The sequence below is a fragment of the Bombus huntii genome, chromosome 11 (assembly GCF_024542735.1).
Source record: "Bombus huntii isolate Logan2020A chromosome 11, iyBomHunt1.1, whole genome shotgun sequence".
NCBI classification, from domain to species: domain Eukaryota; kingdom Metazoa; phylum Arthropoda; class Insecta; order Hymenoptera; family Apidae; genus Bombus; species Bombus huntii.
In genome coordinates, this window is record NC_066248.1 from 80779 (window position 1) to 96507 (window position 15729).

The window sequence follows — 15729 nt, forward strand, 5'->3', positions numbered from 1 at the left end:
TATAATATAAAATGTATGCAGATATGTACATCACGATATAATTATGAACTCTATTTTCATCGAAAGAAATGACAGATATTTGTTTTTCTGCAGAATTATTTATTAGTATTTGAGGAAAAGGATGGTAAGAACGAAAAGAATGGAAATAGTTTCTTTCAACTTTATTAAAATATTGTTTTTTGTTGAACCGAGAAACATGTCGCACTAATGAAAAATACGCGATATCACGGTGTGGAAGAATTAGAAATAAAACGCAAATATCATTGGATAATCACGAAGAAAAATACCGATGAACAATAATATCTTGATATCAGCACTTGTCGCAGATACATACGTTCAATAACGATGATCAGTTTATTTACTATGTATGCTTTCGTTTTTTAGCATGAATGTTCTTAGCTCGTGCAAAGAAAATCCGATACAAACGCAATTAAGTACATATATATATACATATATACGCGAGACGCGATCGAAAGTACGATTTGGCTGTTTAACACGTTAAGCGTACAAAGTTTCCTATTTCAATTCTAATAATGATTCGTCCCAGGTACAACAAAATCGTAGTTATGTACAAATCATCTACGTACATACATACATGCGTACATACTTATACATGTACACGTACGTATGTATGCGTATATGCACGTATATGTGTATATATGTATAATGTAATTATAAACGGTAGGAATACTCGATCCTTTTGATTTCCAGTATCCGACTAAAAATATCGATAGCTGACTTGAAAGTTGAGCAGCATTTCCCTGAAAAGTTTAAGATGTCAGGACGATATCGTACGCATTTCTTATCTTATATCACATTTGTAATTCGTAAGCCAGGGTTGTCCACGGGAGAGATCCTTTTCTATTTGCGTAGTCCCCATACTGCTTTTATAGGGCGAAGGGAGTACATTATGAGAAACTGGGAGACGATTCTTTCGGTCATATTAATTAATCACACGTCGCCATGGTATCCACATAGTAGTCGCGATGGTATCCGCATAGTAGTCGCGATGGTATCCATCGAGAATGAAAACGACACGAAACGAAACAAAACGAAATTGCACGTGATAGTTTGCGTAGGCAAGTCTATCGTAGTAGTAAGGCATCGTCTCGTTTCTTTCCTTTCTCTCTCCTTTTTTCTCTTTTCACGTTTCTTAACAGCCTAACCCCTTCCCTTCATTCCTATTCCCTCGTGCTCACTCTCCCCCCCCCCCCCCCTTCACTCTCTCCTTCTCTCGCGTTGCCTCTGTCTCGGCCACTTGCGTGCATGCGTTCAATGCGTTGCTCGTCATTCTTCCACTTGTCTACACGTTGGCTTTCACATCTTGCTTTGTTCCGGCTTTTTCCTTTCGCTCTTCTTTTCTCTTTTCTTCTTTTTGTTGAAAACCGCAAACATGTATCACGAAACAACGGTAAATCGTGATTCTGACAAGATACGTAATTACGAGCGCATGAAAATATGGTAGGTAAACTTTTATTTGTCACGTTACGTTGCAGAAAGGAAACAGTCTTCGTCGTAACGATCATGCGCTCGATTTGTTCAATCTACGGTTATTTTTTCAGCAGTATCATCGTTGTCTATCGTCGGCGATCCTCCAGAAGCCATAATCTTCTCTTTTAAATACTGGTAATTTTTTAATCTAGAAACTGCATAATCCTGCAACAATGGAAATAGAAGGAAATGATTGGAGAAGATAGGCAAAAGAGCAAAGGTAATGAGAGAAAAGCATAAAATACGGATACACCGTGTCGTGAGCATACCCAATAGCCAAATGGAATTTCTGATAATTTGGCGTTGACGATACTCCAAAGACCCCAAAATAAGTGACTAGCCAAAGAGAATATCTTGATTTCCATCATGATTCGTTCCTCTTCCGGTGATCCTTCTTTGCCGACTGTTCTTAAGTAACTTCTTATAAAGTTGAGCTGTCAAAGAATATAAAATTGCTAAACGTACAATACGATCGTTTATCGAAAGTAATTGAAAGATGAATTTGAACAGATAGAAGGTGGTATACATATATGTATATATAGACATATATACATACGCGAGCCAAAAATATACCTATACGTATGTAAATATGTATACATATATACATTTATATATGTATGTATGTCCGAAATACAGGATAAAGTTTAAAAGCTTTTCTGTAAAGAGAAAACATCTACAGTGAAAAGTAGCTCGAAAGTGGTACGTAGATTTAAACGGTTTGAGAAATCGAGTCAATTGCAATCGGAATAAACATGCGTTCATAGGGACACTCTAATTGAATACGGTAGACGGATATTTAAATGCGGTGAGAGAAGTGTCTTAATTGGAAATAACGCGATTTTACCACCCATAAGACACTGTACATTTATCGAGTAATGTAGATTATGGATCGACTATCGAGAGTGCGTGTAGAAGTACTCTAGAGTCGTAGATGCGCAGGTACGGGACTGATGTTGCAAAGGTGGGTGATGGCACCGGTCGTTCTGGTTCCACAACGTACGGTGCGAGACGGGATCCATAGCATAGCAGTGGCACAGATCGATATTGCCATCCCCGTTATTCCGATTTCCGATTAGCCGATCAGGCAGGCATCAGCCTTGTCTCACCGAATCGTGGTCCTGTGAAACTAATATATACACACGCAACACACGCCAACCAGCTCCTCGATCTGCTCTCGATAACTCTTGAACTCGCTTGACCGAGTAGATATAGGTATACGTATGCATCGCATACGATCGAACTTGGTCTTGCGCTTTTAATTTGTCAACCTCAAAGACAATGAAGGAAAAGCGGGAAAAAGATAGAGAAGAAGAAACAAGTTAATAAGGGAATTGGGTGGAACGACGGCGACAGCGGCGACAACAATGGTGATAGTGGCAGTGGGCAGTGGCAGTGACAGTGGGCAGTGGCAGTGACAGTGGGCAGTGGCAGTGACAGTGGGCAGTGGCAGTGACAGTGGGCAGTGGCAGTGACAGTGGGCAGTGGCAGTGACAGTGGGCAGTGGCAGTGACAGTGGGCAGTGGCAGTGGCAGTGACAGTGGGCAGTGGCAGTGACAGTGGGCAGTGGCAGTGACAGTGGACAGTGGCAGTGACAGTGGACAGTGGCAGTGACAGTGGACAGTGGCAGTGGCAGTGGCAGTGGCAGTGGCAGTGGCAGTGGTAGTGGACAGTGGCAGTGGTAGTGGACAGTGGCAGTGGCAGTGGCAGTGGCAGTGGCAGTGGCAGTGGCAGTGGCAGTGGCAGTGGCAGTGGCAGTGGCAGTGGCAGTGGCAGTGGCAGTGGCAGTGGCAGTGGCAGTGGCAGTGGCAGTGGCAGTGGCAGTGGGCAGTGGCAGTGGGCAGTGGCAGTAGGCAGTGGCAGTAGGCAGTGGCAGTAGGCAGTGGCAGTGGCAGTGGACAGTGGGCAGTGGGCAGTGGGCAGTGGGCAGTGGCAGTGGCAGTGGCAGTGGCAGTGGCAGTGGCAGTGGCAGTGGCAGTAGGCAGTGGCAGTAGGCAGTGGCAGTGGCAGTGGCAGTGGCAGTGGCAGTGGCAGTGGCAGTGGCAGTGGCAGTGGTAGCGACTTTGACGGTAACGGTGAAAATTACAGCGACGGCGGCGAAGTCAAATATGGGACAAAGGGAATTTTATTTGTCTATGTCAATCTCAATTTTGGTTGACAAATCACGATTGCCTTCTATTTTCACTCTAGTTATTTGTCGACGGTGCGAGGAAAAAATTATAAAATTATAAATGGAACCGATCCTTTCTTTCGCAATGCATACGAATATTTTACGATTTGATTCGATCATTGTTCAAAGTCGACGTAGAATTTCGAACGAATACATTTCTCGGTTTCTGTTTGTTTTTTGAAATGCGTTAAGTATGTATGTGTCATCGTTCAAATGGACGCAGTTGCAAGGTATCGCTATCGATATATGTATGTATATGTAACCGATTAAAAAATGTATCGACCGATGGAGTAAAATTGTGTAATCATGTAACAAGTGCGGGGTAACGGTAACAGGGGATCCCTGGGGGGATTTTGTATGTATGTAATTCGTTTGTTCGTCTCCATGAGGGCGCAAGACAAGTTGAACGACGGAACGAAGGATAAGAAAACGCGACGATCTTACCATGATTCTTTCTTTGTAAATGTTTCGAAAGATGAAATACTCCAACATTTACCTTTTGCTCTTTTGTAGGACCAGATGCTGCGCGTTCATGAAAGAAAGGATATTCCGCTGCTGTATAATCGTACTGCCATTCCACGAAATGATTTGCTATGTCGAATGCTCGATAATTATAAGAGCAATATTCAAAGTCGATAAGAACTAGTTCTGGTTTCCGTGTATTTTGCCGTAGCAATATATTACCCTCTTGCATATCGTTGTGACAAAAAACAACTGGATATTTATGTCGGGTTGCGAGAGATCTGAAAAATAGGTTCCTTACCGTTAATACAAACTACAGTGTACTAAATTGCTACTACGTTTCGTCGATTCTGCAGCCTCTCCTTCCCCCGTTTCCTCACCTGAACCACTTGATCTCGTGATCTAGGTCGATCGCTCGTATCGCGTTGACGTTTTTCAAATGTCGAGCATCGACGTCCTCGATATTTTCTAATATGTCGGTAGTCGTGTCCAACCATTTGGTCATAGTATCCCAAAGCCAAGTTGGTTCTTTGCTTATCGGAACCTGCATGCTATGTATCTGGGCCATTTTTTCGGCAATCATGCAGCTTAAAATCGGATCCGCCAATTCATCGGTAAGCAACGGTCTCGCCGGTATGTATTCTTCTATTCGACCACCGGGAAATATACCGTGTAACTTGGGTCCGAGTCGTCTTTCCGACAGTAACGTGAATATGACCGATTCGGTGATCAGCCCTTCCAAAGCTCTTTCCCCGTGTATCTGACCGTACAGTCGCAATAAGACTTGTCGTGGTTCGCCTCGAATCGGAACGGTTCCATCGGGTAACTGGACATTGTACAACCAATTGCTTAATCCGCCGCTGTAAAATATCGAATAATATCCTCGTATTTAGAATATTCGTATGATGCGCGTCTTTCGCCAATCATTCTTACCACTGATCGACACATTTTCTCACAAGCACATACAATACAGGTTACTAGCACACTATCACGTAATATGTATATTTCAATATGTATATTTATATTACGTGTATGTATACACGTATTTATTGATATTGTGAAACGAACACGAATATACAATATACATATTGTGCGTAATACTTATGTAGTGTTGTGGAAAGATGCATATTCTACATATGCAACTGCAACACAGTTTCGATTTGAGAAACGGTTGATCGACGTTTCGTCTGGCTTAAGATTGCGGCACAGCGTATTATCTGCTTGACGCTTTACTTTACGATCGGTCAGAGTCTCCCCTTTGTCTCAGATTTTCCCCTTTGAATCGTACATGCGAGTAGATTACAAGAGGAAATCGTGCAAACACCAGAGAACTAAGAAGTCGATATCGAAGAATGCGAAATGAAAAGTAAACGCGAATTGAAAGAGTATCATCGGTCGTCAAAAGTGATACTGTGGAATACTGTGAAATGTAATATATTCAACGTCAATACTAACCTGATACGTTTCAATGTCATGTTTTCCGCGGTAACGTGTTTCCAAACTCCGTGGAGGTAATCGCGGCATATGCGCGCTGCCATTTCCCGCATCTCTGGATTCTCCTCGGACATCTGATATAAAAGAGACAGAACAAAGCTGAATCATCGTCTATAGTCGATGCAACGAATGCTTAACAATAAGGATTTCGAAATACGTCTAATAAATAGCATTTCACGGCGGACTGACCAATTAACGATGCACCTACTACGTAAAATATACATTTTACGTAAACATACGTTTAGGGGAACTCTGTTCCCCTGTTTTACGCTTTATCTCGTTTATCCTTGAATAAATGCTCTGGTATGATCGACCGAACGTTAGCCATTAAATATGAAAATCAAAGACCGAACGAATCTACTAATCGTTCTAACGTCGTTTCTTCTCGTATCACTGCACCGTACCCACAACAAGGATCGTCCTTTTTCTTTTTTCTCCCGTTGTTCTCCTTCCAAGGTGGAACACGCCCCTCGAAGATCTAAATTCGTGAAACGCGCCGTTTCGATGGGATACAGCAGGCGCGACACGATTCTGAAACAGGTGGATCCGTTCCTATTGTCGCGATACAAAACTGGATGTGCAAACGCATCGAGCAAGTGTATCGCATCATTACTGCCATCACCGACGGTGTGCAGGTCGTTGCGAGACTTGCGCGAAAATAACGATCGATATTTCGTCCTACGTGCGAGTATGTACTTATGTACTTGCTACGCGGTCATTTCTTCCTGCTGCACTGCGACCGACACAACATACGAGATACATACATCTGGTATTAAACACGCGAGGCGGAAAAGAAACAGGATCGATAAACAGATACTATATTTTACGCGACCGTTCCATCTTTTCATGTATACGTACAATATACATATATCGGCAGACGGGTTATTCGATGGTGTTAAATAGCTTGTTTCACGAGTTGATCGGTGGACGGGACGCGAAACGGCGCCATGCGGCATGCTAAATTTTACCGAGCGAGCAATTGTTACAACAAACGTTTCAATTTCACTTTCCAACTTTCCATCTGAATCGGCTTGCTTCGTATTTTAAATAATTATTCATTGTTAGCATAGTAAAAATTACATTCGATATCAGGTCTACAGATAGACAACTCATTGTAATTTCCCCAATTAATCTTTTTTTCATGTTAAACAAACAAGTGTACGCGTGTATGAATAACGGAAATACCTATCTATGCGGAAATATTTGATCATTTCGTGCGCGTAGTAAGACAGGGGACAAATAGCACGACCAATTTTAGAAACACGTTAAACTTCGCGAAAAGTCTCAGCTTAACGAAATTAAATACAAGTTTATTACTACGTTACAGTTATCTGTCGTTTGCGATCTTGCCATCTACACATACCTTTATTCTCATTTCTCTTTACAAATAAAATATGTACTCGACTATAATAATATAATGATAACGTAGTTATGATAGTTATGATCGTTGCCAGCATCGTGTCTCGTATCGATGTAAATTTAATCGGCTTAATCGTCAGATAGAACTGCTTTCGGAAACTTTTCTTACAATTAGCACCTTTCGATTATATAATCATTGAACGCAATCAGTGAGCTGTTAAAGTTCAAGATAAAAGGAATTATTGTTCGTTAGAAGCACCACAGTGACCCTGATAGTGATACTAGATAAGCGATAATAGACAATCGTACTAGATTTAGGGATCAAATGTAATATTCTAAAACGCTTCGAAATGCGCGAATCACCCAATGCAATGTGTCGAACAGAAATGATTAGTAATCCATCCCATTTAACTTGAACGATCGTATCATGTTACGATATAGCTGACCAGCTGTTGTATTATAAGGCAGAGAAGAAAAATGTGGAAGAAAAAAGGAGAAAGAAAATAGTAGAAGGCCGAATACTAAATTCGAATGCACGTTTCTTTATCTACGGAAACAAATTGTCACATGTATTTCCATCTCTTTCTTTAAATACGGTCAATCACGATAATCTTCTCAGCCCCTTCTTCTCGAAGATAATTTCAAGCACCTTTATAATAAAACGCATTGACAACAAATAATTAGAACGTATCACGGTCATCCCGTCTTTATCGATAGATCGAGCGATCACAATGATGAACGATTGCTAAAATGTTATTTCCCGTTGGTAACACCAACCGCCAGAATTCGACATAACGTTCCTCACTCGCCTCTTGACCGTCACAGCCATCACCTCGTAAAGAAACGTTCACTACGCTAGACTTATTACATACCCGCATCTATACTGCGAACAGCTATATAATTATTCGACAAGATGCTTACATACGAAATTTGTACTATAATAATCACCGTTTTCAATTCAATGACGATATATGGACATGATCGATAAAAAAAAAAAGCACGATGTCTACGATTTATTTAGTCGCTTACAAAATCGATTAAATACCTGTTTTACCTCCTTAATGATACATCGCTGATATGTCTACAATCAACAGTGTAAAATACATAATGTCACCGTTTTGTTTCTTAAAGTTTCGTATTTTATCTCAAGTTTTCCTAGTTAGTTCCTATAGTTTCCCTATTCGTTATACATTTATTGAAAAATTCAATTATTAACTACATACATCTCGACGTGCATAATGTATTCACAGTGCTGCGATTATATTTATCTACAGTCTACGATAAAGATAAAACCGGTCCTGTGTGTCATTGAATTTCGACAAATGCTGATGCAATGGATACGTGAAAAAATTTGCCGCGATAAAAAAGGTTTGTGAAAGGGAAAAAGAGTTTGTAATTGTATGAAATGTTGGTTTTGCCTATATGTAAAGGTTATCTAGACCTTTATAGCATCGAATTCGAACATTGTGTAAAACAACAGCAAAGAGAACACTAAAAATCACATGTTGGCACAAGCATAATTGTTAGAATTGTAGATATTATATACACACCTTGTTTCCCAGACCCATCTTATCGATTGTTGTTACTCGAAAAATTTGCAGCGTCGATAAATCTTGCATAAATGGTCAACTCCCACTACTTCTACGCACGTCTTTTTTAACGGCTTAATTCTGCTTGAACGTTGACACTTAGCTATTTAGCACTTGGTGTTTAATGTTTCATGAACGTAGAACGAAACTGATGTTAGAACTAATCGTGGCACGCTATCAGATACGGGGCACGGGTACCATTAAAACAAGGGGGAGGGAAAACAGGAGGGGGCAAAGGTAGAAAAAGAGAGAGATGTGCGTTTAAGAAAAACAAAATTCTAGGTACTGTGTTGGTAGAAATTCTCTGCCGCTTCCAACACTGCTTTTCCTTTGATTTCGATTTCGATGATTGGTTGAATCTCCGTCTCGCTTACACTGCCACGTACAAAACCTGGGACGATGATCGATCGACTCGATTTACTTATATTTTATTAATATTTGAAAAAAATCGTAATCGACAATGATTACACTGACAATGTAAAAATATGTTTATTCCTATTGTATATAAAACTATATAAAAGAAGATTTACAATTTTATAGACGTTCACAAATCGGCTACAAACAAACAGGCGTACTCTGTTCACGTATTTATTCTTTTTACGTGACTCTTGTTTCAAATACACTAGAACACATTTACAAAACAAAGAACAAATAACTCGTTCGCGCATATAACTCCAACTCGTGCACAAATTGACACAAATATGCGACACAATTCAAGGAAAAAGCTTCGACGCGTAATATACGCATTATAGATGACCAATAGTATCTGGATTTCTCCTACGTTCCTACTTCTCTTTTACGTTTGAACGATGGTAGCGCCACTGAGATGTACAATTTCATTATCCACAGAGGAAGTATTATATATATATAAGAGCGCTTGTTTACACCATTCGTGCCTAAGCTGAATTTGCTTTCTATGAACTCAGCTGTAACATTTTATTTTGTCTTGAGGAACAATTCCGACTTGTTGGTGAAATAATACGAAGAATTCGAGTACAGGGTCCAAAACTGTGAACACTACGAGAAACAGAGATAATCATCAGTTGTCAGCGCAAGTAAGCTTGGACGAAATTTGGCAAGAACCTCCGTTCCGCTCTTCTGTTTTTGAATTAATATAATTTCGAAATTTCGAAACGTTATTGTCAGCACGCTGCATCGTATACAGCCAAAAGGTATATATTAGTGTTTCTGTTATACATGCATATGTATTTATCACATGAAACACAAAGAAAAAAAGTCGAAACAAAAACGAACTCTATCTGTGTATATCTAAGCAAATTCGTTCGTCAAACTGTTGCAACAACATATATATACGTACATGTAAATACATTTAAATGTTGATTTAAATGTTGTATATATATATTATAATTCAGTTCAAAAGTGAACTTTTTTTGAACAAAACTCCTTTCTATCTCGTTTCGCTATTTTGTCCTGTAATTGCAACTTCAATATGTAGAAAGCAAAATACATGTTATCTCGAATAACAATTTATTTTTGATGAGGCCATCGAAAACAAACGATGATAACAACACACTATTAAGTTACTCGATATATCGAGAGGACACGTAAATTTTGTTCCGTCCAGGCTACCAGGCTATCCAAAAAATTTCGTTTTTATTTCCCCGTTTCGACGAATATGACGAACACAATGAGAATACTCGAAGGAAATTGAAATTATTTACTAAAAAGATTTTAGAATCTTAACATGTAGATAGAGAAAATTCTTACGTTAAGATATCGCAGATATACTACGATCGGTCGGGTTTACCACATAATCAAAACAGATTAGATAAATTCTTTTTCTGATTCTTTTTTCTTCCTTTTCTTTCTTTTCTTTCAGAATCATATAAGTTACGTATGTATGTTCCAGTTGAGAGGTAAATATATGATCATTTATTTTATCTTAATTGTTTTTAATCTCAATGAAAGAAAATATAATCATCCAATGACAAAAAGATAGGAGGTACGCGCGACGTGTACTTATATGAACATCGTGACGAGAGACATTTAGAGAGAGATTTTTAGTGCTTTGTTGAATAAGTTGGTTACAGTGCTGCCATACTGCTGTCATCATGCAATTTTCTCGTTGTGTGGCAATAACAGCTTGTTTGTTATTTATGTAAGATCACAATTACCTTTAACTTTAAGGATAAGAATATAAAAACTATAAATAATTTGTATAATGTTGAATCGCATTCTCTTTTTAAAGAGCGTGCGTTAACTATACATATATGTATATATGTACGTTTGTATGTATATGTAATACCAGGTAGTACATATGTATATAGCTTGTCCAACGAGACATGGCAGTAGATGTAAACGGTTGCAGTCGCGGTAATCAAAATTTTGTTTACGTTTACTGCTTCGTCTCGTTAGCGTCAAAGCAAGCTGTCAAATACTCTAAAAACGTTCACTGAATTCCTAAAGTTAAGAGTTGTGTTTTCGGATTCTAAGCATTGAAAGCTATCAAATAGTGTTGCGTGGCCGTTCAGAGACTTGAGGAATTTCAGACTGGATCGTTGCCCGTGGAGTGCTAAAGTACTCTGCCACTGTTTATGAGTTTTGGATTAAGCAAACTTGAATAATTAACGAATGATCTAGAAAGAATACAGAAAGAAACACGAACTTGAATGAATTAATTATTTTAATTAAGTTATTTTGAAACAAATAACTATATTTTAATAAACTAATTACAGATTGAGAAATCTTTAATCTATTATGATTTCCACGATTTTAGAATAGCATCCGGACATCGGAATTAGCTTTACAATTTTGTTTCTCCTGTCTTCTTTCGGTCTATTTATGTCTTCGGTTTTTACGTAACAAACGCAATTTGTTTATGATCTGATAAGAACAATTGTTATTAACTAATATCAATAACAATTGTTCCCATCGGAGCTTATCGTATAGTAGAGTGGGCGGTTTATGCCTTGGCAATGTTCTTTTCTATGGTAATTTAAATAAATATTGAAATCGGAGAATGATTAGAATTATCACTGATAGAAAACAAAAAATGGCAATAATTTTATTTCCATTAAGACGAACTTTAGCCTCCGTGCGTGCGTGCGTGCGTGCATTATATAAATATAAATATTGCAATCGATGTTTCGTACACATAATTTCCGTACCGATTAGATCGATTATGGATTCGAATGGTGAACAATTAATATCTTGTACAAAATGGGGATCTGTCGATGGTCAAAGCATTGAGAAGTACACTTTAAAAAATAACGCGGGTCAGGAGGTGGACATCGTAACGTACGGCGCAACAATAACATCTATTAGAACTCCAGACAAAGATGGAAGAATAGCAGACGTCGTTTTAGGTTTCGATAAAGTAGAAGGTATAGGGCAATTTTTTGCGTTTGTATACATATTTGATTCATTCGCGTAATGGATTTTAATATTAACCTTTGATTTCAAATAATATACATACATATTTGTTCACTCTTTCATTCTTTTCTTTTTCCTTTCGAGCGATTTCTTTTGTAGATTACTTGTCCACGGTTTATAAACCGTATTTTGGTGCGACGATAGGAAGAGTCGCGAACCGTATAAAAAATGGAGAATTCACATTGAACGGGGAAAAGTATCATGTATCTAAGAATGCAGGACAAAATAGTCTTCACGGTGGCTTTAAAGGATGGAGTTCGAAAATATGGAATGCCGCTATTCAGTATAACCAGCTTGTACTTTCTTTGCTAAGCGAGGACGGTGACGAAGGTTATCCTGGAGATGCAATAGCTTCAGTCAGTTTTCAATTAACCATCGATGGAGAGTTACGCATCGAGATGAAAGTTTTCGTCACCAAAGCTACTCCTATTAACTTGACTAATCATAGTTACTTCAATCTAGCTGGTCATGTTCGTAAATCAATCAGTTTAGAAATTTATCATGTTTTATGCCTTCGATGACAAGATTCGTTTCTTTTCGTATATTCTGATTTTCATTGTAATTAGCTTTAATTGGATACATTTCAGAATGGTAACGCAAGCGAACTATATAAACATCAGTTTACTTTAAATGCGGATCATTGGACAGTCACCGACACAGAAAGTATTCCTACTGGAGAAATACGATCGGTCCTCGGTACCGTGATGGACTTGAGAAACTCAACCATACTCGGAGATGTCATTGACAAAGTACCAGGTGGTGGATACGATTATAATTTTTGTTTAAGAGTAAACGATACCGCAAACGAAAGAAACCTCGTTGCCAAAGTTTTACATCCTACTTCTGGAAGATATTTACAAGTTTTTTCGAATCAGCCTGGAGTGCAATTTTATACAGCCAACTTTTTACCCGAACGCCAGACCCCGGGTATTAGGGGGAAAAACGGAACCACATACTTCAAACATGGTGCATTCTGTTTAGAAACACAAAATTATCCAGATGCAGTCAATCAAGTAAGTGTGAGAATTAAGGTTTAAGGCCAAATGATATTTTTCAGTTATAAATGACTAAAAAATGTTAAACAAACTAAATCTACACTTCGATATATCATTTCAAGTTAATATCTTTGCTTTATTACTTACAGAAAAATTTTCCAAATAGCATACTTGAACCTGGACAGCTTTATCGTCATACTGTTATATACAAGTTTGGAGTAGTAGCATAAAAAATACATACTTATTCTCTGTATATGATACAATTGTATTTTGACTATTATGTCCTAATCATTGGAATAAAAGTATGTTATGCATTACATTCTTTCCTAATACATACTTAAATTATATAAATAATTATATAGACAAGGAGGGAGGAAGATTAATTTCCAACGGAGAATGACTTTTTTCATCAGACATAGAATTCATATTAGCTAATAATCTTTCTTCGCGTTGCTCTATTACTGGTGCAGTTGGAGGTGTATAACGGCAGGATATAAACCCTTCTAAATAATATCCAATAACAGCAATAGGGATAGATAGCAATTTTTGAGTAATGGAAAGTCTATTAATAAAAAACATCATCTGAAATAAAAACACACGTTGAATATACATTTTGCCATTCTTTTATATTTATAATTTATCTCGTTGGCTGTCATAATGAAATTTGTGATAATGATTTTAATGAAATGGTCATATTGATACACGGTGTGGATTATTGTATTTCGATATTTTGCTTTTAGTTTTCTTACCTTTTACAGCTTCGAGAAAAGAGGTTATATTATACGTTCCTGCCTGACATATGTATACTTGCTAAGTTTTATACGCGTAGGTCATGTATGTATATAAGTCGATCGACTTGACTTTCTGATATCGAACGTTTAACAACGTTTAAATAAACGACCTTGTCGCACTTGCACAAATTGCTGTAAATGTTTACGTAAAATATTTACTTGTTACAACACTATGATATTGATGCTATCAGACGTGACGAGATTCTAAATTCTAAAGTATCAAACTATAATTTTTTGTAAACTTTAAAGAGGACATATTATTAATGACGCGGCGTAGACCGATACTCATTGATATCTTTTAACGATTGAATGAATAGAAAATGGTTAACAGTATGGGAAAGCGGGAAAACGAATATGACAACATATTGGTGCAAAATGTATGATTGTAGGTTAATAAGTGAGAATAAGCCAGTACGTACGCACTTACGACGACGGAGACGATGGAGACACAGTCAATACGATGTAACGAATGATGATGTAATGAAACTGATTTTAGAGTTTTGATGTCGTCAGTGTACGTCAGTTATTTATTATTTAATATATTTAACATTTTTCGTGGATTAAACTTCGATATTAACTGTGATATTAAAAAAAAATATAGTTATCAATCACTAAAAATAAAAATTTGGTAGTTTTTCATTTCATTTGTACTTTATATTGCACGAGATTATCTGTCTGTTTTCAATTATCGTTGAGTAAACATATCCCTTGTGATTACACGCGATAGTCCTTAAAACATAATTACGCACATATACATATATATGCATTGGTAGTTTTATAAGTCATTTATTTCTCTCTGTAATCTATTAAAAGTTTCAAAGTAAATTAATGAACCTGATTTGACATTTATGGAAAATATGTATGTTTTCATACAGAATAGATGTGTGCAATATTTACGCGCGGAATTTGTAACTTTTCAATACGTCTTACGGTTCCTTAATTTTCAATAAAATATTTCGTATTCGCTCAAACGATGCATCAATGACAAGTTCTATGTAGTTTCGAAAACAAAACGCACACTGTTTCTTGATTTTTAACAGGGTGCGAACTTTCAAAGTGAATGGTATAAGTAACTTACGATACTTTTCTATTATAGATTAGAGATACATTCAAATATACTAGATTATAGAGATACATCCAATGAGCTGTATTATGCGTATTTGTTTACATTCAAACGTACACTTTATCTTCAATTACAGATTCATTACCGATTTACACACAGTATATTCAACGTCGCTGGCACTTTTCCATCGTAAAGTTACGTACGTTCGCACAAAAAATTTTGGATGAGTTGAGAGATGAAGTTTGGAAACGCGAGTGCACGAACAAGTGTAGTATGACGATATACATATTCGTGTGTATACGTACACAGATTAATATGCACTCGATAGACTCGCGTATCACTCCGTTTCTCATTTCGTCTACGATAATCCCGTAGTTTTTGCTCGCGCATACTGCACACTTGTTTTCATATTGCGAAATTATTCTCGTGACATTAACTTAAAGCTATCTCATCGTATCTTTAACGTTATTTCGATCATTGCACAAAATAAATCCTAAACTATTTTGTACAAGTATAATATTTATAACTCTATGCGCAAATTTGGTTTCATTAATAGAATACTAAAGGATTCTACTTGACTAGTTTTATGCATCACTATGTTTGTTTCGATTGCGGATTTGTAAGTGTTTGGAAAAATCGCGTTATCGGGAAGTGCAAGACAAATACGCGTGATTATATGTAATCTAACTATAACATTCTCTTCGAGTACTTATTTATTAATACAGTTTTTTCATCGCTTAAATCTTGATGACGAAAAATTTGTCAACCAATCGAAGAAGGCTTGCTTATATTGACAAGTGATTAATCGTGATCTCGTAATTGAATTCATCTATCTTTCGTGGCAGCCTTAATACAAGCAGTTAGCTAATACGTTACACATCCATAAAACGATAATTCGGACGAGATATACATTTGCTCGAGGATA

The 15729-nt window shown here is 37.5% G+C and overlaps 2 protein-coding genes and 2 long non-coding RNA genes across 44 annotated transcripts; 2 read left to right on the top strand and 2 right to left on the bottom strand.

The window, feature by feature from the left end:
• Positions 1–146: 146 nt before the first annotated feature.
• LOC126871220 (choline/ethanolamine kinase) lies at positions 147–9286 on the bottom strand. Of its 8 annotated transcripts, none has more exons than XM_050629797.1 (7): positions 9093–9286; positions 8524–8953; positions 5576–5688; positions 4501–4980; positions 4155–4401; positions 1761–1925; positions 147–1656 (listed from the first exon to the last, which is right to left on the bottom strand). In XM_050629797.1, the coding sequence occupies exons 2-7, from the start codon at positions 8590–8592 to the stop codon at positions 1540–1542; spliced, it is 1191 nt and encodes a 396-aa protein (XP_050485754.1). In that variant the 5' UTR covers positions 8593–8953; positions 9093–9286; the 3' UTR covers positions 147–1539. The 8 variants fall into 8 exon arrangements, 7 of the variants coding, with proteins under 7 accessions (XP_050485754.1, XP_050485755.1, XP_050485751.1 ...); XM_050629798.1 differs by adding an exon at positions 6019–6145 and having other exon boundaries at positions 8524–9286; XM_050629794.1 differs by lacking the exons at positions 8524–8953; positions 9093–9286 and adding exons at positions 6019–6145; positions 7751–7866.
• Positions 2603–3843, top strand: LOC126871252 (uncharacterized). Of its 26 annotated transcripts, none has more exons than XR_007691585.1 (3): positions 2603–2896; positions 3119–3153; positions 3391–3843. It is a non-coding gene; the product is annotated as an uncharacterized LOC126871252 (long non-coding RNA). The 26 variants fall into 26 exon arrangements; XR_007691568.1 differs by lacking the exon at positions 3119–3153 and adding an exon at positions 3193–3363 and having other exon boundaries at positions 3398–3843; XR_007691578.1 differs by lacking the exon at positions 3119–3153 and adding an exon at positions 3193–3357 and having other exon boundaries at positions 3398–3843.
• A 175-nt stretch (positions 9287–9461) lies between the features above and the next one.
• On the top strand, positions 9462–13267 carry LOC126871224 (galactose mutarotase-like). Of its 9 annotated transcripts, XM_050629811.1 has the most exons (6): positions 9462–9734; positions 10403–10439; positions 11698–11906; positions 12055–12425; positions 12543–12968; positions 13100–13267. In XM_050629811.1, exons 2-6 carry the CDS (start codon positions 10420–10422, stop codon positions 13178–13180), a joined length of 1107 nt encoding a protein of 368 aa, XP_050485768.1. In that variant the 5' UTR covers positions 9462–9734; positions 10403–10419; the 3' UTR covers positions 13181–13267. The 9 variants fall into 9 exon arrangements, with proteins under 9 accessions (XP_050485768.1, XP_050485772.1, XP_050485771.1 ...); XM_050629815.1 differs by lacking the exon at positions 10403–10439 and having other exon boundaries at positions 9463–9617; XM_050629814.1 differs by lacking the exon at positions 10403–10439 and having other exon boundaries at positions 9502–9734.
• Positions 13268–13754: 487 nt separating this feature from the next.
• LOC126871251 (uncharacterized) lies at positions 13755–14915 on the bottom strand. The gene is made up of 2 exons (XR_007691563.1): positions 14161–14915; positions 13755–13873 (listed from the first exon to the last, which is right to left on the bottom strand). It is a non-coding gene; the product is annotated as an uncharacterized LOC126871251 (long non-coding RNA).
• Positions 14916–15729: the final 814 nt, after the last annotated feature.

Excerpts from the sequence above, each read along its gene's own strand:
- LOC126871220 (XM_050629794.1), bottom strand. The coding sequence starts at position 7,851 with ATGCGGGTATGTAATAAGTCTAGCGTAGTGAACGTTTCTTTACGAGGT. Across the intron at positions 6,146-7,750 it reads CGTTATGTCGAATTCTGGCG|AATCGTGTCGCGCCTGCTGT; the intron begins GTTGGTGTTACC and ends CACCTGTTTCAG. Across the intron at positions 5,689-6,018 it reads AAGGACGATCCTTGTTGTGG|ATGTCCGAGGAGAATCCAGA; the intron begins GTACGGTGCAGT and ends CTTTTATATCAG.
- LOC126871224 (XM_050629807.1), top strand. The coding sequence starts at position 11,543 with ATGATTAGAATTATCACTGATAGAAAACAAAAAATGGCAATAATTTTA. Across the intron at positions 11,907-12,054 it reads AGGTTTCGATAAAGTAGAAG|ATTACTTGTCCACGGTTTAT; the intron begins GTATAGGGCAAT and ends TTTCTTTTGTAG. Across the intron at positions 12,426-12,542 it reads ACTTCAATCTAGCTGGTCAT|AATGGTAACGCAAGCGAACT; the intron begins GTTCGTAAATCA and ends GATACATTTCAG.